Here is a 21734-nt window from a genome sequence, read left to right as displayed (position 1 = left end):
TTGCTCTTCACCTGCTTCCAGGAGAGGCTCTCCTGTCCTGGAAGGGGGTTTGTTTGTCTGTCAGCCCTAAAAGCAGTATAAATATATTTCCACCACTGGCATGGGCCAGCAGATCGCTCTGTAAGTTTTAAGGTGTGCACATAGACTCAATGTGATTGAAACGTGGAAGTGAGTTCAAAAACATGCAGGTATTGATGTAGCAATTGTCTCCTGAGGAGCTGTGTCTGGTTAACAGTCATTACTAGTAATACTATTTATTTTCTGTCTCACTTCTTCCCGTGTTTGGATATGATCATTATTGGCTGTGCTTGGAATACACTTAACAGCTGTTCAGCTGTTTACCCAGGTTGTCTCTGAAGCAGTCAGATGAGGACACCAGATGACCATTGTGTTCCAAACTTGAGGTTTCTTATGCCTATAAAAATACCTTTGTAGTGGAAGTGGAATACAAAAACTGAATGAGCATCTGGTGTCCTGTCTTGGAAATATACAAGTTCAGATTTGATTTTCCTCTTTTTTTCTGTGGGGTTTTAACTGAAGCTTAGGCACGTTTTGAAGTGGGGGGAAAAACTGATGTGCCTGTCAGGGAGTGACCTGTGCCAGCCATCAGTTTGTGACTAGGTGGTGGAGGCAGCAATTAAGCACAGACTGAATTTCTAACATATCTTGTCACACAATTGTATATAAAAGTAATATCAGTAATTAACAATCACGTAATGACTGCAGCATGATGAGGCTAAGGTTTTCTTGTAGACTGTAAGCATAACCATTGAATGATATTCTGTATATGCATCATTCTCTCTTTGTGGTACCTTTTTAGGTGTTTGAGCACAGAAATGTGTGGGGTAGTAGCTGTTTGCACAAGTCTTGATTCAAGCATTTCCTGGAGCCTGCAGCACTGCCCGAGTCCTGAGAGCTGCAGCTTGCCCAAGGCCAGCACCAAGTCCTGGTGCTCTCCCAAACCCCCTCTGTGTCTCTTTCCTTTCAAGATGGCCACAGTGCTTACTCAGTGTGGGGCAGTAGGATGTGCTCGTCCCACAGTGTTGCCATAGTCACTGTAGCCTTTAAAGCTGGACCCAAGGATCACAGAGTGGCTGTAGGAGTGTTGCTCCACTGATCTGCCTTGCCTGGAGACAGGGTACAGGAATGTCCAACCCACTGAGATGTAATTCTTCTGTTGTTGGTTTAGCTCTTCTGGAAGGTAAAAACCACCTCAGTCCTCTGTTCTTCACACCACCACATCTGTGTAAATGCTTTGTGTTTCCTGGAGTAAGCAGCACTGTCTTATAATAACAGGAACTCAGTTTATCCCACTGGTCAGTTTATCGTGGAGTGCATTGGTTGGGAGGCAGCAGTGATTGGATGGAAAGCAAGAGCACACTGAAGTGTTTATGAGCACAGGATGACAGACATGTTGGAGAGGTCTGTCACTCCTGAGCAGCTGAGCCAACTTACCTGTTGTGCTTGGAGCTTCATGTTTTGTGGATGATTAATTTCCACAGGAGGACAATTACATTTCTGGCTCTGAGCTGACAGGAGGCAATGCTGTTTGGTTTTTTTTTTTTTTCCTTTAAGCTGGAGTGCTGAGAATATCTATTTATGTTTTCTTCTCTGCATCCTTCCTTCCCTTGCCCCTTTTCTGTCTCCTGGCAGGCAGCAGTGTGGAGTTTGATTGGTGTGCTGTCTCCAGTATCCGCACGCTGCGTCAGCTTGGCAACAAGACCGTGGTTGTGAATTGCAACCCAGAGACAGTGAGCACGGATTTTGATGAGTGTGACAGACTGTACTTTGAAGAGCTGTCACTGGAAAGGATCCTGGACATCTACCAATATGAGGTAAAGAAAAGCAGAAGCACTATAAAAAGCCACGAAGCAACCCAAACTTTTCAAAATTCCTGTCACTAGCTGGCGAAGCAGCTGGGGGTGAGGCGAGAGAGCAAAAGCTGTTTGCTTTGGATCCCCATGTTGTATTTTACACATCGCTGATGCTCCTAGCAGGCTGCTCAACAAAGAATGCCAAATAAATATGAAATTATTTTGCAAGATGCCATATTGTGCAATATTTACAAGCAGGCTTAATTTGCTGCACAGACATTTATCGCACAAACTGTTCTGCCCTCGCACTGCTGGGCCTTAGCAGTTAAACACACCCTTGGTTTGAAGCACAAGTCCTCCAGCTGGAGCAGTTGAAGGAGTTCTGTGCATCACACCAACATGTGCTCAAGAATTTTTAGGCTTGGCCTTGCAGTACAGCTGGCAAGTGGATGTGGTCCAGCATACAGGCAGGCAGACCGGGGAGGGCATTGGAATTGCCATCAGTAAAACCATGAAATGTTCCAACTCCTGATTTTGGCATTGCACTGGTGTGTTAGCAATTTTCAAGTGTTCAGAAGTGCTGATCTAAGAGATGGAGGAGAGTCCCAGACATATTTGATGATGAGGGGATGAGGGAGGGGACATGTAATATAAACAGTTGACCCCAATATCAAAAGTGATTTCTAGTGGATAACATACTCATCTCATATTTGTTGCTGAGGCTTTTAAAGGTGCTTTCAGGAACTTCATTCACCCCGAAATTCTGCATGACTTGGCCATGTAATTTGCTGAAGCAACTTTGCAGAATCCAGATAATGTTAAACTTGTGATTTTTCTTGACTCTTTTTCCTGGTATATGAGGATTTGAGCTCATCTCCTTTGTGCAAATTTCTAAAATGGTTTTATAATCTGGCCATGTTTTGATCATTCCCAAATTTGGAACCAGGCACATCAGAAATTAAGTCCCAGACTCTAGGCTCTGTTCTTCAGCCATTTTCAAAATACTATCACCATTTTTAGACTGCATGTTCATACTTACCTGTTTGTACAGGTTGTTTTAGCTCTATAAATTTTTGTAAAAACAGAGACTACTACTGGAAAACATAGATTTTCAAGAGGCCAAAGACTCTGGTGTCTCTGGACTCTGAAAGGCTGATTTTTGGATGCTCTAGGATTATCCATGAGGCTCAGCTCTAAAAGCACTGAACTCTTGTTTACCTAACAGAACTGAACTTCTGAGCAGGGGCGTGGAAGAAACTGGTGTGACAGTTTGTCAGACAAATAACACTGATGAAATGCAACATCTAATTACTGCAGGATCAAAGAGAAGGTAGAGATAGGTGATGAGGGAGCTCATTTCCACATGGAGTGCTAGTAATTAGCAAGTTGGGTAAGAAAAATATGTGCAAAGAATACAGAATACATATTGAAACTTGCATTATCCTGCTTTTCAGAGCAAGGCTTGGCCAGTTTGAAGGGGGGCAGTGCAGATCTCCAGGTCTAATAGCAGCATCCTGTCATACCCAGGGTTTGCAGAGAACTTTGCTACTTTGGCATGCGTGTGAAAAAAACCAGCTTGATGTTTGTGCTGGAGGTGTGCAAGCCATCAGAACCTGAGCTAAACATCCAAAATCAGTGCTGCACTGTCTAATGATTCCCAAGGTGAATAGTAAATACAAATAATAAAACCACTTTTCTTCAGCAGCAACATAAGGTAATGGCATTATTATGCCTAATTTGCAAGTAGGGAAACTGAGGAGTAGATAGAGCTGCACAGAGTAATGCAAAAGAACCTGGGCAGAGCTGGGGACAGAGCCCAGACCTCCACCTAAGTGTGGTCTAAGATACATTATTTGTTATATGTCATTTCTTTAGAAAAATGAGTGAGCCAAATGCTAATGTCTGTTAAGAGAATACTTCCTCAGGCAAATGCAGTTGGAATTCAGCCCCTAAGAAAAAGATCAAATTAAAAACGAATCTGATTCTGAGATCCTCCACCAATCCTGTAGATAGCCATCTCTCCCATCTTCACATACAGAGCATGAACAGTGTCATGATTTCAGACTGTTCTTTTAACCTCTCCTGGTCATTTGCCTCCTCTGGTGTTTCAATGGACAATGAGCTGTTGGAAATAACTGAAAAGTCATGGATCATTGATGAACTGTATGTAAAAACATCAGCAAACAGTGGACACAGCCCCGAACCCTTAGTGGAGATGATATTTCAGCTCCCTAAACATTGTTAGGATTAGCAGCAGAGCCTGGGCAGCTGTTAAGCTCAAGTGAATAGGTAAACTGATTTGTCCCTGCTTTTCTGATCAGATAAATTAGGCTGCATCAAGGCAAGAGTTTACTAACAGCACAGAGACAGCTGCAAGTTGCCCACCAAGAAATGCTCACAGCTCCACACAGCCCTCTCTGTGCTCAGCTGCCCCCCCTCTTCCTCTTCCTTGTGTCCTCTTTAACTTCAGGGTGACATTCCCAGCTGCAGTGACTCACCAGAGCCTGAGCTCTGCATAACAGAGCTCTTCATTGGAGGAAAGTTTAATTTACTGAGAATGTGCAGAGTTAGGTGGTAGTCTGTTAGGACAATAATTTAAAAAAATAAATAAAATTCCTTTCCTCAGATTTATTGGCTTTTTTTTTTTCCAGAGAAGATGTTCCCTTTTTATTTTAATATCTATCTGCTTGAGGGCCTCTACTGATTCTTTTTTCTGTTTCAGAGATTATTCTGAAACAATTCATAAAAGTAAAGGAGGCTCCTAGGTACAATTTTAATGGTATAATTTGTTTTCAAACTCGGGGAAAAAGAAACCCCAGCTCTATTACTAATGACATAACAGCAAGGTAGTAATAAAAAGAGTGATTTTTGTTATAAAGGGGAAAATAATTCTCTCTAGGCTTCTCTCACTAGATTATGTATTGCGTGTATTTTAACCATATCTAATGGCAAGGATGTTATTAATTTTCTTTATAATTAAAATATGGCTGATGACAAAGTGATATGCAGTGGGGTCCCTTTCTGCCTGCCCACATTTCTCAGTGGAGCAGTTGTGTTCCCTGTCAGGACAGTGGCTGCTCTTTGGGTGGGAACATGCTTTGAGAAACAACAGCAGAATTTTAAAGTAAAGAAGTAAGCAGCAGCTAGATTCAATTTATGGTTCTTCTTGAGTAAAAATGAGTATATGATTCTTTGCTATCTGCTTGAAAAAGGAATCTCCTCTGTCTCCTTAGGGCTGAAGTCTCTAATTCTATCCCAGCTTTGATGTAGTCAGTGTTTGGATTTCAGATGTGCAGTAACTAGAATTGTTTTAAAGGCAGAAAGGAGCAGCAGCTGAGGAGAAGCTGTTGGCTGGGACACATTTCACATATGTCAAGGATAGATCAAGATGTTGGTTGACCTTGGAAACAAAGCTACTTTGACTTGTTACCCTCCTTCCCAGCTGCAAGGAGGGTTTGCTTATTCACACTCTGGCTCTTATCCTTGTGGGATGATCAAGAGCCCAGGGACTAGAGGGAGTTACTCTGGTTTGAATGGGTCTGGAAGCACTAAGGCACAGATTTCCCTTCCAAGCTGGAGATGGTGAGCTCTGATGTCATGAGACAGCTGCTTTTGGGCTCGAAAAGCCCCTGTCCTTTGTCACTGCCTGTCCTAAGCTCTTTCACATGGTTGCTGTTGGCCAGCAGCATCATGACATCCCATAAGTGACTGCATAGTGAAAAGGAGAAAAGTAATCATCTCATGCTGTGTGTTAGCCTGCTGAGCAAATAACCTTGGGCTAGTCAGTGCTGCTTAAATGCCAGCCTGTTGGATCTTTATTATGGTAGGAAATTCCCACATCAAAGCTGAGTGGGGACTGTACTAGCATTTATCATCTCTTTTTGCCTGGTCACTTATAGTCCATTCTGCTCTCAGTTTACAGTTTTGCTACTCCAAATCCCTTTAAATCCCTGATGAAGGAATTCCTCTTCCAGGAAGGCCAGGGAAGCTGACCTTCTTCAGGAAAAACACACTTGTTAATTAAAAGAACATTGTTCCTCTATCTTTTAGAGCCAAACCATCGATCACTTGCTTTATGTTTCTCATTTGTTAGAAGTGGATAAAACTGTAAAACACATTTGGTTCAAAAGAGCCCTTCACTGGAGCTGTTCTGTGGGCCAGATTGTCCTTTGGGCAAAGTTTCACCAGCTTTAATTTGAAAGTAAAGTGCTCTTTGTTGTAGGTACTCCAAGGCCTTTTCTTCTACTGACAATTTTCACACCTGACTAGATTCTACTTGAAAGCACTAGGGATTCTATGTAAAAAGAAAAAAAAAAAGCCCATACTTGCACCTGTAGAAAGGTGTGTGTTAGCAAGCAAGATCACCTGTCTCTTGTTATTTACTGTTTATTATTTTCTCACTTAAAATGAGATGCTGCCCAGTGACAGACATGAAATGCTCCACTGTGGCTGGAGGATGCTGTGCCACCTGCTTTGCCCCATCTACCTCTGGAATTGGAGTGCTTGCAAATAACCTGTGTGCAAATGAACACCTATGACAGTTTGCTGAAATACTCACTGCCATCCAGGGCACTGCCAGAAATGAGAAGCTAGTCAGGAATAAGGAGCATTGATTAAAACAAAGGGCTAAGTGCACCCATAGCTTTGCAGACTGTATGAAGTGTTGGGCTCTGTTGATTTATGCTCTGCTTAGCTTTGTTACACTCCTTAAAGACTGGCTTCTGGGGATAGCAAAGGTGGTTTGCTTATTGAGCAGCAGTGCTGGCAGGAAAAAAACCCCATAAATTCCAGTTGTTTCTCATTGCCTCTCTGCTGGAGGTTACTGCCTTGTATCTCTGGAGTAAAAAAGATCTTGCATGAATGTCTGCACCTCTGGAAATCTCTGACCACGAGCATGGGAGAGGCTGTTTTCTCCAGGAGTTAGACTGAGAAAGAGAGACCTCAGCATCTTGTTTGTGCTGCTGGGTGCAAAGGCCACAGCAAGCAGAGGGGGCAGGCTCAGTTGTGGTGGGTCCCCATGTACAGGAGCACATGGGAAGGAAACCTGACCCCACAGGGCAGAGAATTGGGATTTGTTGGTGTGCAATGCATGTTCCTAGTGCAGTGCCCTTCCCCTGGAAAGTGGGGCAGCCTGTGTCAGCTCAGTGCTTTGTCCTTGCTGGGAAAGCAGAAGCACCTCAACGTGACATGCAGACAAAGTAACAGCCTGTGCTTCAGGCAGGACTTTGGGAATCGTGGGTTGATGTGAAAGCTGCAAACTTCTCTGGTTCCCTAGGGAATTTGGCCTCCAGTTACTGCTGGGTTTTAGGTGATATTGAGGAGGATATTTCTGGTTTAGGGAGGATACACACTGCAAATCACAATCACAAAGCCTTGGTGCCACTGGATCAGCACAACTATGATAAAATCATAGAATGGCTTGAGTTGTAAGGGACCTTAAAGATCATCTAGTTCCAGCCCCCTGTCATGGGCAGGGACACCTTCCACTATCCCAGGTTGCTCCAAGCTCTGTCCAACCTGGCCTTGAACACTCCCAGGGATGGGGCAGCCAGAGCTTCTCTGGGCACCCTGTGCCAGGACCTCACCACCCTTGGAGTAAAGAATTTATTCCTATCATCTAACCTAAGTCTCTCCTCTTTCAGTTTTAAACAATTTATCCTTGTCCTATCACAATCTGCCTATGTAAGCAGTTGTTCTCTTCTTTTTTAGTAAATTCTTTTTAGGCTCTGGAAGACTGCAGTGAGGTCTTCCTAGAGCTTCTCTTCTCCAGGCTGAACAACCCCATCTTTCTTAGCCTGGCTTCTCAGGAGAGGCACTTCAGCTCTCTGATCATCTATGTGGCCCTATGATCTGTCTTTGTTCACTGCAGCCTGAAAAGACACATAACCTAAATATTGGATTTTTGTTTTGACAGCTCTTCCTATTAAGATAACTTGGACATGACCGTGCTCCTTTCTGCCTTCCAACAGGGATGCAGTGGCTGCATTATTTCTGTAGGTGGGCAGATTCCCAACAACCTGGCAATACCACTGCACCTGAGTGGAGTAAAGATTCTTGGCACAGATCCTTTAAAGATTGACCAGGCAGAGGATCGTTCTGTGTTCTCAGCCATCCTGGATGAGCTGCACGTGGCCCAGGCTCCCTGGAAGGCAGTCAGCACCCTGGTAAGTTGGGATGTGCACCGGGGAAATGCTGAAGCAGCTGGGGGTTGGGATGTGCATATGCTCATTTCAAGATTTTGAAGGCATTGGACAGTTTTTTACTGCCCATGTTGGAGAACTTCTTGATCCCTGTGAAGTGATGCTGCAGCAGCACTGGCAGAGGGTGGGAACTGGATGGGAAATGTCTTTAAACCACCTCAACAATGTGGGGTAAATACCCAGCAGAAGTTAGCACCACTGGCAGACTGGTCTAGGTATCCTACTGGGCTTGAGGTCTTCTCTAGCAGGTGGAAATTGCAAAGGAATAGAGATGTGTTGGCATGGCTCTTTTTGCCCAGTGAAGCTTTATGGACAAAGGAGGTCTGAAGGTGCCAGCTCTGAAACCAAAAAGTTTCATTCAGTGTAATGTGTGTTACATTCAGTGCAGCCTGCAGCCTCCAGCTTCTTTCCCCTCATCTTAATTGCTAGTAAAGTGTAAATGCAGTTAGAATTGGATTTTTGGAATGACTTTAAAATATTTTCTTGTTTGTAGCATGTTTTTCTTCCCTTTCTTTAGAGAGATGCAGTTGAATTTGCAAGGTCTGTGAGTTATCCATGCTTGCTGAGGCCCTCCTACGTTCTGAGGTAAGGCTCACCTCTCAGAGCTCAGCAATGTGGGGTATGAACTCCAAAAACCTTTCTGAGACAAGGGAGAACAACTTCAGGGGGTGTGTGGGAAACTCTGTGCTAGGTGTAAGTGGCATTAAGCTGCCCATGAGACACCTGCTCCAACCAATGAATAAAGCCAATGGATCCCTGAAGTCCATCAGGCACAGAGCAAAGGTAGAACGTAATCATAAGAATCCCTGTTCAGCTGTTTTACCTCTTGCATGTCTCAGGGCCAAAACCACAAACCATCTGGGATATTCTTTCAGGTTCCTGAGATTGTTACCTTTACAATTAAGTCAGAAGATTGTTTGCCACCAGGAAAAAGAGAAGGGAACCTGCTGAGGCTGTTTATTGAGATGGGCATCTGTTTTCAGAAAATGACAGTGCATCTTTTGAGTTCAGCTTATTTGCCAGGCTTCTCTGCTTACAGGCATGTTTTATGTCCCTGCACTGTGGCAGCTGCTTCTCATTAAACAGACATTGTACAAAGTCCCTCATTTCCAGCAGCCAGACAGACTTTTTGAGGAGGTTACACCAGCCCATGCACACAGCCAGCTCACAAGTTCTGAATGATTGCTCTTCTCAGTGAGAAGTTTGTTCATAGCAGGGTGACTCAGCACAGAGAGGCAGTTTGCTGGGCAGAGTTTACAAGTGAAAATAAATTGGAGACAGGATACTTTTCATATGAAAGACACACATATCAAAATGAAGCAGCTCAATGTCAGTTTTCAGGGCTGGGGGACAAGCACAATTTTTATTTTAAAAGAAGAAAAGGAGTGGGGTTTCTTCATCCCTGAAGAAAATATCCTTTAGAAGGAGCTCCTGAATGTGACTTTTCTATCTGGTATCTAAGACTTGCAGTAGGGTTTCAAGCAGAGTTAGAAAACAGCTCTCCTATCAGGAGTAAAGTTGAGTATAGTTAAGTATAAGGTAACAACTGCTCCTGATGTAATTCTTCAGATATTAAGGAACACTTCTCTTAGCCTGTTGCTTCCATCTGTACTAAAACCATTATAGGCCCTTTCTGTGTTAAGTATTTGCTGATGTGTGTTAGTGCAGGGTAGGGGGACTCCAGGGAGAAAGATGAAACTGGAGGATGTAAAACTTGAGGAATGAGAGTGTGAAAAGCCCTAGCAGAGTCCTCTGTCTGCAGAACAGCAGCAGTCCACAGCTGGATTTCTTCATCCTCTGAGCAAATATGACCTTTAATACTGGCCAGTTTCCTTGGAAAACTAAATGCCTTTCCCTATCAGTTAGGTACCAGCTCACATCCTCAGTGGTACTATTGACACAAGTTCATGGATTTATTGAACTATATTGATTTACATCAGCCCAAGAGGTAAATATAATCACCTAGGTGCCTGTGTCTATTTATCTTAGGATAAAGTGACTGATTTGTGGGATACAGCCTTCTTCCACTTTTCCCCACAGCCTCTGTGGACTTGCCCAACAAAGCAAAGGGGAAGATGGGCATCAGTGGTAAAAATGGGAAATGTAACATCTTTTTTTTTTTTTTTTTTTTTTTTTTAAGATTCTTGTCTTTAAAAAGGACTTGAATCACACGCTCTGGACCCATGTTCTCCCAGATCCCCTTCTCTGATATTACTGGCAGTTACAATGAAAGCAGCTTTCAGATATCTGCTGTACTGTGCCCACTCCCTTAAAGAGTGAGACATTAGGGGAGGAGCACAGAGAAATGGCCAGCAAAGAGCAGCCTGTGTTCATGTGGGTTTACACTGCCACAACTATTACCAGTGACTCTGACAAGCCTCACTTCATCTGTCCCTGAGGAGCAATTGTGCTGAAGTGAGCCAAGTGTGTTTGTCCTGAGCTCCTGGGGGAAAGTCTGGGCCTTACTGGGGCTGGGTGGCTGAGGAGCCATCTTCCCCAGCTTAGGGGGACCTTCAAGGGCTTGGCTCAGGAAGGGCATTTGGCAGCAGTGCTAAGGCTATGAAAACACAGTTCTTTCTTTATTCCTCCACTGTGGTTCTGGAGGTCTCCTGTCTCCTCTGGGAAAGATAATGGAGGGTAATTGGGCATCACCTCTGCCTCTCCCTGAGTCAAAAGCTGAGCAAGTGGCTGGAGTCAGGAGCTTCCTTGCCTAGTCTGTCATGCAGAGGTAGTTGGTAACCTTGTGAACCCTGTATCCTGCTGTCTAACACTGATTCTGCCCTAGAATTCATGAGGGAGGCTGACCTGGGTTCTCTTCTTTCCTGTTCTCACAGTGGGTCTGCAATGAATGTAGTATTCACTGAAGAGGAAATGAAGAAGTTCTTAGCAGAAGCCACCAGAGTCTCTCAGGTACCTCTTTGTGCTGCCAGTTCCTTCTGTGTTCCCTTTATTTGTTTCATCTCCACTGTGGTTTCTATCTCTTTGTTTCCTTATTGTGTCTTCCTCACTTTTTCCTTCCTTGCCTGGGGAGGTGACAATTTGACTCCTCAGTTTGTTCCCTAACAGAAAATATCAAATATCCTTACTGACCCCACCAGGATGCCTGCATGGAGTAGGAAGAGCTGTTTTACCTTCATGTACATTTCTGACCAGTTAATTATGTAAATAGATGTTGTCTTCTGAGCTGGGACCCTTCCAGGCTTGCCAGTGGCAGGTTATGCCAGCCAGCATAGAAATGGGAGCATCTTTCACTTAGTTTCTCAATTGTTTTGCCTGGCTTCTTTGAACAAATATATTCTTCATCTTGACATCTCTTCTGAAGGTTTTTTTTTCTTGCTTGTTTTGTTTTGTGTGTTTTTTTTTTTTTTTTTTTTTTTTTTTGTTGTTGTTTTAATGGTCACTGTTCAGAACAGGACTGTGGCACCATAAACACTGCTGTCCCAGGAATCTTGGAGTTAAAAATTAATGAATCAAAGAGGAGCTAACTCTCTGAAAACAACTGGCTGGGGAAGTCAGACTGCTTTCTCGGGATTCTTAGGTGGTTAAAGCTTGAACAAAACCATGAGGTTTTAAAGTGCATGAGGCAAATGGTGCAAGTTTAACTTTTCAACAAGAAATGGTGGCATGAAAGCGAAATGAATTGAATGATTGCTGATACTCTGATACCTTTCAGAGTAATAATATCCTGAAGGATAGGGGCAAGGAGACCACTTATTACCATCTTTGAACAAGTTTTAGAGGGGTAGTGCAACTGTTACTTCCATCAGAAGGAATTATTTGACTATTCTCAGAAGACTGTGTGGTCAGCCTGTGGTAGTGTACAGTTTTAAGCAGTGCTGGGCCTCCCAAAATGCCAGACTTCCCTCTGTACTTCATCTGAAGCACTCTGCTTTGTGTTTACACTCACAGAAGCAGAGCAGGCAGCAGCCTTAGGCCCCGTTCAGTGGGACAGATCACTTTTTGGGTGCTGGGTGGCTTTGTGGTGGCAGTGGATGCCCTCGAGGAGGCTCTAGCCCAGAAAAGACCCCATGTCAGCCTAATTTGTCACAGCTTGACTGACTTGAATTGGGCAGTGCTGCTCTTTGCTTGTGAGATGTCTCAACTCTGTTGCAGGAGGCCTTTCTGGGAGCTGCATTTGTTGAGTCTAGCCAATAAATGATATATTCCTAGGGGAAAGAGAGGGTGCTCCCATGGGTTATCCTTATGATGGCCAGTTCTGTTACACACACAAGGCACTGCTGCTCACTGACCAGTTGCACACCATGAGGTTTTGGGTGCTCTGGTTCTGATTCTGAAGAGACTTACCCTAGATTTACATGCTGTTTTTTCCTAGTGTAGTCAGAACTTCTTCATCCAGTATTGTGTATTGACAAAAGCTATGGTAGAGTTGAAGCCAAGCTAGCAAAAAGCAAGCCAGAACAAAATTGTAGTGTTCTGCTTTTACATTAGAGAGGATTTTTCAGTCTTGTCAAGGTTTTGTGGCCTGTGAGTGGCTCCACAGAAGCTCCCAGTATTAGTTGTGAACATCCTTTGTGGGACACAGGCTCAGTTTTTCTGGTTCCAAAGCCTTACCTAGTTCTGCTTCATCCAGCAGAACTCCTCCAGGAAAGGCCCTGGCTTGTTCTTGTTCTGTTGTTTTAATGCCTTTGCTGTTTCAGTGTTGTGTCATTATGGCATTTATGTTGTCAATAATGTTCAAAGCTTCTAATGCAGGTTGAGACAGATTGAAATAAACAAGGTTGTGTGCACATATAAAATCTTCAGGTGAAAAACTGCAGCAAGACAGAAATTAACAGGACACAAGCCACTAAATTTATGAAACAGTGTAGGCTTCAGCATTGTCCTTGCCGGTGAATTTACCCTTGCACTGATAAATGGAAGAAATTGTGTCTTGTAACTTTTGGAGTTGCTTGGTATTTTTTCAAGAGGAGCCTTTAAAACATGCACAAACTGTCATTTATTTCATTTTATTCTCTAATAAATAATAGGCAGTTAATAGTGGATGGGACAGGTAAAATGTTGAGACACAAAGCTGGCCAGGAAGAATGCAGATTAGAGGATTTTTTGGAGCGAGTGTCTGGAAGGAGAAAGTGTTAGAGGAGAGTGGAGGTGTGTGCTAGCCATCCCAGAGACAGACAAGAAGAAGAGGAAGGAAAACAACTGCCAGGGAATGTAGTGAGTGTCAAGGCCAGGTTGTTCCTTCCCAGCTATTATTAGTGAAAACCTCTCCCTGGGAGACATAGGAAACCAGGCAGAGAAATGAGAAAAGAATGGGTCAATTGCTTAAAATATATGACTGTAAAATAGCAAAAAACCACTCTACAAAGTCATTAGGAGTGCCAGGGATCAGTTCCTCTGTGAGGCACCATGTCCAGTGAGGTGGCTGGGAGGCTCAGAGCGAGGAAGAATTGAAGACCTTGGAGTTAAGGGCTGTCTTTAGGAGATGGGATAGCTGTCTTTAGGAGATGGGATAGAGGTCATTGGTTCCATGCAGGTCTTACCATCTTCTTTGTGCCATAACCTCTGGTTTTGCCCCAGATTTCCCTGTCCTGGTCTTGTTATGGAGAGCTCAAACTTTTTTGCTTCAGTGGTTTTGGGGAAACCATGCAAAGTTTCCCCCACTATATCTTTGCAAAGTTCACTTATCTGTGGAAATGAGGATATTAATAGATTGTTCTTCTGGTTTTTGCTTCCGAAGGGTCCTAGGCGGTCTACAAATGCTCTCTTACAAAAACTTTGATTTTTTTTCTTGTCTTGATGGCAGGATTACCCTGTGGTACTCACTAAATTTATTGAAGATGCCCGTGAGGTGGAAATGGATGCTGTAGCCAAGGCAGGAAGAGTAAGTACTTTGCTTTTCTTTAATATTAAACTTGTTTTTTCAGGATCTGAGATCTGCAAAAATGTGTAATTTGAATGATTTACTACAGAGCCATGGATTCATGCTGGGGAGAGTAAAGAAACAAGAAGAATTCATCTTAGGCTCAAAACTGTTGTGCTTTGAAAGCTCCACCTCTCTGATTGTATACATCTAACCAGCTATTTTTTTAAGCATTGCTTATCCATGTAAATGAATCCTTTTGAATATAGTTTTTACCAGATTTGCAAATCACTGCTTTCAGAAATTACTTTCTTCAGAATTTTATCATGGGTTATGGAATTACCACAGTTATTCAATTTTTTTTTCTTTTTTGCAGTTTTGTCTTGCCTTTCATTACTCGGCAAAGGCAAAAAAAAAATCACAAAGTTCACAATTAACAGAAATAATATTGTTTTCAATTTTAATTTTTAACCAGCAGACACAATCACTTTTTTGGTATTGAGGTTGTATGCCTTGATGCAGTTAATTCAATTTAGATCCTTAGACCTGGATTTCCTCCGTTTGCTTAAAATACCACAAAAGAGAAGGTATAAAATTATGTAAGAGTGATGTTAGTTCATGCTTGGTCCTGTTGGGGAATGATGACTTCTATGTGTTCTGGCAAGCAGAACTTTAAAAAGCTAGTTTAAGCTGGTAAAAGCTTAGCTTTTACCTTCTGAATCCACATGTGTTAGAGAAGGAAGCAAGCCTTAGGATCTCCAGGCTATGGTAGGTTTTGTCACATTCGTGATTTGCTTAACCATAATAGCAAAGACACTGACGTGGTCTCCTCGTTCATATGCCCAGTGTCTGCTTCAGGCATATTCTCCCCAAAATATTAGGAAATTCACTTTTTGTTCTCCCCCCATCTGTATGCTTTTTCAGCCACAGTTCTGCTCAGGAGGCTGGGCTGTGCTGGGAGGAAGGAGCAGTTTCTGAGAGGGCAGAGTGACCAATTATTGTATTTGCAGGGTGCCCCGATGAAGGAAGGATGGATGAATCTGACTCCAGGTTCTCAGAAGGCTAATTTATTATTTTATGATACTATATTATATTAAAGAATGCTATACTAAACTATACTAAAGAATACAGAAGGGATACTTACAGAAGGCTAAAAAAATAATAATGAAAACTCGTGACTCTCTCTGGAGTCCCAACCACAGCTTGGCACTGATTGGCCAATGGGTCAAAATAACTCACACCAGAATCCAATGAAACAATGACCTTGGGTAAACAATCTCCAAACACATTCCAAAGGACAAAACACAGGAGAAGCAAATGAGATAATTATTGTTTTCCTCTTCTCTGAGGCTTCTCAGCTTCCCAGGAGAAAAATCCTGGGTGAAGGGATTTTCCAGAGAATGTGAAAGTGACAGCCAGTGAGTGCTCTCCCCTTGCTGTGTGCAGGTCATTTCCCACGCTGTCTCTGAGCATGTGGAGGATGCAGGTGTTCACTCAGGAGATGCCACCCTCGTGTTCCCCACACAGACCATCGGCCAGGAAGCCTTGGAGAAGGTGTGTGTTGCTCTGGTACTGAAAAGAGAAAAGCAAATGAGGGTTTGACTGTGCTTTCCCTCCACCATCAGTGGAGAAATCAAATCACCAATGATTTTTTAAGGCCAGTGTGGTGTGCAAATAAAGGATGTCAGAGTGCCCCTGTGATTGGCTTGATCTGACCTGTATCCCAGTAATTTAAACAGTGTACACTTTTAGACCCATTAGATTTTTTTGTTTCCTTGGTTTAGAACCAGCTTCTGTAGCAGTAGATGATTGTCTGATTCATACATAAGCCATGGCTCTCTTTCCACTTCCTTTTCTCCCACAGTACTTCAGTGATTATGTCAGATGTATGACTTTCTAGCTGCCTGTTTTTCCAAAAATAATATCAGGACGAATGAACCTCACCTAATCTTGACTTTTTCCTCTTTCAAGAATAAACAGAGTTAGTTGTTAAGTTCCATTTTTTAAATGAAATGTGCCATGCCCCTTTGTCATCTTGTTAGGGGTTTGTTTGGAAGCCAGCAAAAGCTGTAATGCAATGATCTGTGCTCCAGCTCTGTTTCCAAAAATGTCCAAATTTTTATTTCTGAAAATAGCCATCTCCTGGAACAAAGCTATTAAAACCCTTGTATTGACACACCTGGGAAATAAGGCTTTCCTCCCAGTTTGTTCCAGAGTGTACCTACTCAGGCACTTCCCACTGATCTGTGATGGCACAGGCATGGCACAGGTGAAAGACTTTCAGGACACTTACAAAACTGATTAGTTATTCTCAAATAACAAACCATTATTCATTATGTCACCAAGAAAGGTATAAAGACTCCAGTGTGCAGTGTAAAAATTACTACAGGGCAAGGCTTTGATTCTTTGTTTTTCTCCTCCTCTCTGCTTTCTCACACACACAAAAAATCTGATTTTTACTTCTGCCCTCAAAAGGCACTTCAGGCTCTATGTTACTAGGGAAATTAAACATGTTTGCTTCTGAAATAGTGCTATTGCCAAAATGTGGGTATAGAGAAAAAAAAAGGCAGAAAGAGATGATGTTTAAAGAAATCCACCAGTCTAGTGATTTATTGCCATGATGCTCTCTATTTTGTGGAACTTAATTATTTATTCTATATACACACATTAACACTTTCTAATTTTTTTTTTTTAACAGATAAAAGCTGCAACAAAAAAGATTGCAAAGGCTTTTGCCATCTCTGGTCCGTTCAATATCCAGTTCTTGGTGCAAGGCAGCAATGTGCTGGTAAGAGCTGCAGTGAGTGTGGCAGGGCCCATCCTGTGCTGAGGGTTGTGGCTCCTGCATCTCTGCTGGGACACGTGGCAGTGCAGCCAGGGCACTAACCTGCCTTGGCAGAGGGGCTGGGCTCGTGCCACCCTTGGTCACACCGCTCTCCCTGCCTGTGTGGCAGAGAGAATCCTCCCCTGCCTTCACACTGAGGGTGAAGAGTCTGCCTGCTTTGTCTGTCAGCTTGGTTTCACTGTGGGCTGCTGTCCTTCCCAAAATTGTCACTTTGGAATAGGATGGGCAGCACTGGGACCTGCACCTCATCCCATGTACTGGATCTCATGGCTGTTACACCTCCAATATCTTCTCCCAGCTTTAACTATTTTGGTGTTGAATTAAGCCTTCAAAGGGACTGAAAAGTAAGCAAGACAATACAAGTGTTTAAAGCTTTACTGTAAGCTGTTAGGATGGTTATCTGAATGGTCCCAGTAGCTATTAGCAACAGAAGTACAGCAATGTCTGACCCTTTCTGGGTAACACTTGGCTTTATGATGCTAATGGAAGGAGGTCAGAGGAATGTGAACAGAGTATGACTGAGGATACAGTGAATAGGAAGAAAACCTGACAGGAAGCAGAAGAGATGCATTATTGGTAAAAAATTCCTGTTTGGGCTATGAGTTGAGTAAAATGTACTTATTGTTCTTCACCTTTTCTCTGTTTCACACATGGTTATTCAGAAACTCCACAGAGGGAGAGAACAGAATTTTCCCTTCCTTGATTTCCCACAGTGGTGCCTTTCTCTGTACAGCCCCTGCTTTTCAGTTGTACCTTCACTATTCTTACCCCCTCTCACTCCACTTCATTCTCACTTCCAGCAATTCCTCTTCTGCTCTTGAGCTCCAAGGTGCAGAATTTCTTTGGTACTTCCCTGCCTGGCTGAATGGCTGCCACATGTGGGTGGGGGAAGCCAGTAAGGACAGTCCTGATGTTCAGGAAGTGCCATCACCATGGGAAAAGAACAGGTTGGACTTCTGGAGGTTATTCCTAATGCCTGTGCATATGTTCCTTTTGCACATTAACTTAGGCTTATAGTAAAGCACATTTTCTGAGTGAAGTCTGGCTCCCCTCAGCTCTAATAATTCAGACAGTAGAGATGGATCTCAGCTGCTTGTATCTCAAGTTGTATTCCCAACCTGTTGCTTTGTTCTTTTAAAGTTCTTCTAAGTTTTTTGGTGTTTGCATTTTTGTAATGGAGTTTTTCACGCACTTTTCATGTAAATAATAATTGGTTTGCGTTCCTTTCTGGAGGAGGAGAAAATTGATAAACTGTTGGATTGACCAGTATGGTTGGAGAGGTAGCACTTTCATCCTCCAATCCATGGTCACTTTTAGAATTCTATAAATATCAAAGTGCAGAAATAAATGTGCCTTCTTTTGCCTTGGACATCTCAATGTGCGAGTGTTGTTCATTTTGGGTTGTATTGTGACACCCACCCCTCTTCCCTGTTTTAATAATGATCCCAATTTCTGCGTTTCTTATTTGACAGTCTGAAGAATATGTTGGACTCAGGGCTGATTTCAACAAATATGAATCAATGTGTTTTTTCCCAGTGCCTGACCCTGCTATTTCTCTTTTTTTAATCCCACCAGGTGATAGAGTGCAACCTAAGGGCCTCACGCTCCTTCCCCTTTGTATCCAAGACTCTGGGGGTGGACTTCATTGATGTGGCCACTAAAGTGATGATTGGGAAGGAGGTTAAAGAGTCATCCCTCCCCACAATGGAACACCCCATTTTGCCATCCACATATGTTGGGATTAAGGTATGGTTTTCAAAAGAACCACAGAAACCTCACCACAGAGCCAGCACGTAGCATATTATTATACAATTAGTGCTTTAGTACCCAGAGAAAACAATTTACTCGTTGGCCAAAGGTCAAATTGACCTTTTGTAGTTTCTGTCAAGATAATCAGTTTGGAAACTTTAGAGAAAAATCAGAAAAATTATCCAGTGAAACCAAGTCTTCCTTTATTTTTAGCATCTAACCTACTCTGAATCCTGTTTATGAACTGCCTAATAAATTTACACTTACAGAGTTGAAGTTCAGGCTATTTCATAATACTATGTAATACACATGGGGACATGCACAACTTTGTGTTGTGGGTGCCCCCCATATTTTATCTGCAGGATCTGGGACATGGGCTGTCAAATCCACATAATCCCCTTTATATACACAACTGGTTAAAATATGGGTGGAAGTCTTGCATCCTTTGGTTTCAGTAAGGCCAAGGTTTTACTTTCCATAATTGCTAAGCTTGAATAGGACCCAACATCATAAACTGTGTGGTAGATATTTTTGAATGCTTAGTGGAAGGAAAAAAAGTAATCATAAAAAAAATCTAGAACAGTGGTGCAGAAAAAATCCAAAGGATAATGAGAATTGTTTATACAGAAACTTTCAAGCTCTAATAGCTTCCATATAAAGTGCAAACTGAGGAAGCAGAAAACATCTAATATCTTTCCACTAATAAAATGTTCTGAACTATTAAAATGCAAGCCAAATTTATGTCCCAAGCTAGCCAGTATAGATATATCTTTACATTTTATTTTGATGCCACAGATAGGCATTATCCAAAATTCAAACTTGAGATTTTTTTTTTGTGAGCCTAATTTATTTTTGTACATTTCTGTTATTTAGGCCTGGGGCTTCTGCACTGTTGTTAGCTGAACTGCCAAGAGTTTTGTCTCTCCTGGGAACGCTGGCTACAGAGCAGAAAACCCAGCTTTATTCTTGAAAACTTCCCTACAAAGCTCTTTATACTGCTTGCATTCTGAGTGGATTTGACAAATATAAAAACCTGCTAACACCTTTGGAAATGCTAAACTTTGAAAAACATCCCAGTTTAGCCTGTTTGTTGTTATTCATGCATCATATTTTCTATCCTCTTACAATTTATTGCTAGTAGTGTTTGCATGGACACAGGATATTTTTTCTTCAGCAGTTCTTAGGAGAAGATACAAAACCCTTTTCTTCTTTGTCAACATAGCTGCTCCTTTGTGGATTTGAGTACCACTGTTTAAGCTGTAGTGACCGAAATACTGTCTTGCCATGTTTGCTTCCAGATTGATGCAATCTCAGGGCCTGACCAAGATTAAATCCTGGGGAGAGAATGACTAAGTTTTAAATAGGGTTTAGTTGCAGTACCAGAGTCTGCTCCTGATGATGCATTTTCATGTTCATGGCAGATAAAAATTAGGAAAGTGGTGGAAGGCTTTGCTGTTTGTTACCTTTCAAGACAATGTACTATAATAATCCATGTATTAAAATAATCCATCTTGATTGCCATATCTCTGCTTGAGTTGGCCACTGTGAACACATTTTCTCTTAACTTAAAGTGGAAACAAAACTGATCTAAAAAGTCACAAAGACACATGACATTTTTTGAGAAGCCTTTTGAATTTCTCCTCTCTCATTTTAACTGGTCACTGTTAGGTGTCATGAAGCAGCAGCTGTATTATCTTCAGTGTTACCCTTGGGAACCTCCAGGGACAGAATTATGGCTTCAAATTTTAAAATAGATTTGTTTCTAAGCAGGAATCTTGCTGCCTTTATGCAAATATCATTAGTTGTTTAAAATGTGGAGAAGCCTCACAGAAGATGACTTGGTAGTGAGAAATTTGTTCCATGTTTGTTACATGTCGTCATTGGTTCTTTAATGAGACTTTCTTTTCCTCCCTTCTCTCCATGTTTCTTATTTTAAGATCAAATGAGACAAAAGAACTCAATGCTGTGATCTAAGTCCTCAGATGATAATAATAATAATAACAATAACAGTGATCAGGGGGCTTAATATTAGCATATAAAGAGAAAAAATACAAATGTATGTTTCTGGATGGGGAAGGGGGAAAGTACAAAAATGACTTATGCAATTTCATCTTGTGTGCACCAAAAAAAAGTGCATTCTTGTGGAATAGTTTTATTTCTGCAAATGAAACATTTCATGTAGAACAGCATTCTCTGGAAAACCAACTGGATTCAGATAGTATCTCTCCTAGTTCCATGAATTAAGTGCTTCACAGCCTTTTTGTTTAAAAATTTGTCTTTAAAACCATGCTGATAGTGGGCTACCACTGGTTGAAAATCTACCACTGGAATGTGAGCAGGATGCAAGAGTCAGATGATTGATTTATTGGTGGAGTACGTGGGCATTTGTTCCACTCCATCATCAAGATGCTGAGGGAATTATTTTGCCAAATAGTTCTTTGCTTATCAGCCTTGACCACTGCTTTTTTTGGATAACTTCTCTTTCTGTCACTTCCAAGCATGGAATTTTTATATTTTTTTTAATTATCCAATTTTTATTCTTTCTCCCTCCTGCCTCTTTCTTTCACCAGGCCCCAATGTTTTCCTGGTCCAGGCTGAGAGATGCTGACCCTGTTCTCCGTTGTGAAATGGCCTCTACTGGGGAGGTATCTTTTAGATTTGCCTTTTTTTTTTAAACCAAGTTGACTTTAAACATCATGAATCTTTGAAAGTGATCTTATTACTGCCTGAATCATGATGGCATCTGTTGCTTCTTCAGAAAATTGAAACAATCTTTCTTAGCTGCAAAACACACAGTGTCCTGGAAAACCCATTTTTTTCAGCCACTGGATGTCCCTGTTTGCCTGCATGTCAGCTCCCTGAGTAGCACCTGGTTGGTGTGATAGCCTGAAATGAGTTTTTGAGAGTTGTTGGGTTCTGGGTGGCTGTTTTATGACTCATGTGCTTCTGAAAAACAAGTGCTGACAGCTCCCAGGCACATGGACTCTTGCAGCAGCGACATGGAGACCCCTGGGCATGAGTGGTTGGTCTTGGGATGTGCCAGTTGCTTAAAGGCAGCAAAAATGTGTGGTGTTTTCTTGCTTCCTGCTAACCATCAAGGCATGTCCCAAGGTGCAAAGTGAAAGAAAGCAATAATGAAATGTGGTGGCTGCAGGACCGTGGGCAGGATGACCCTGGGCAGCTTTCCCCACTCTCAGTGTAGCCAGGCTGTGAGGTACTCCTGGAATGCCTCCTGGGGTGGTTATGGCATGCTGTGAGGGCACAGGGCTGGGCATCTTCCTGCCCAGGCTCAGCAGCCTCACAGG

At 42.4% G+C, this 21734-nt stretch overlaps 1 protein-coding gene across 6 annotated transcripts in view; it reads left to right on the top strand.

Moving 5' to 3' along the window:
* Nucleotides 1-21734, top strand: part of CPS1 (carbamoyl-phosphate synthase 1) — a 105213-nt gene that overhangs the window by 70716 nt on the left and 12763 nt on the right. For all 6 annotated transcript variants that reach the window (XM_064433633.1, XM_064433636.1, XM_064433634.1 and 3 more), the window contains 9 exons: nucleotides 1654-1835; nucleotides 7784-7978; nucleotides 8532-8599; nucleotides 10849-10924; nucleotides 13779-13856; nucleotides 15282-15389; nucleotides 16534-16623; nucleotides 18256-18426; nucleotides 21000-21074. In XM_064433633.1, coding sequence (XP_064289703.1) covers nucleotides 1654-1835; nucleotides 7784-7978; nucleotides 8532-8599; nucleotides 10849-10924; nucleotides 13779-13856; nucleotides 15282-15389; nucleotides 16534-16623; nucleotides 18256-18426; nucleotides 21000-21074 — 1043 coding nt within the window. The remainder of the gene's footprint in view (nucleotides 1-1653; nucleotides 1836-7783; nucleotides 7979-8531; nucleotides 8600-10848; nucleotides 10925-13778; nucleotides 13857-15281; nucleotides 15390-16533; nucleotides 16624-18255; nucleotides 18427-20999; nucleotides 21075-21734) is intronic.

This window comes from Passer domesticus, chromosome 10 (genome assembly GCF_036417665.1).
Source record: "Passer domesticus isolate bPasDom1 chromosome 10, bPasDom1.hap1, whole genome shotgun sequence".
In the NCBI taxonomy this organism is placed as follows: Eukaryota; Metazoa; Chordata; class Aves; order Passeriformes; family Passeridae; genus Passer; species Passer domesticus.
The sequence above is the reverse complement of the archived record's forward strand: the minus strand, read 5'-3'. Positions and strand labels throughout refer to the sequence as shown.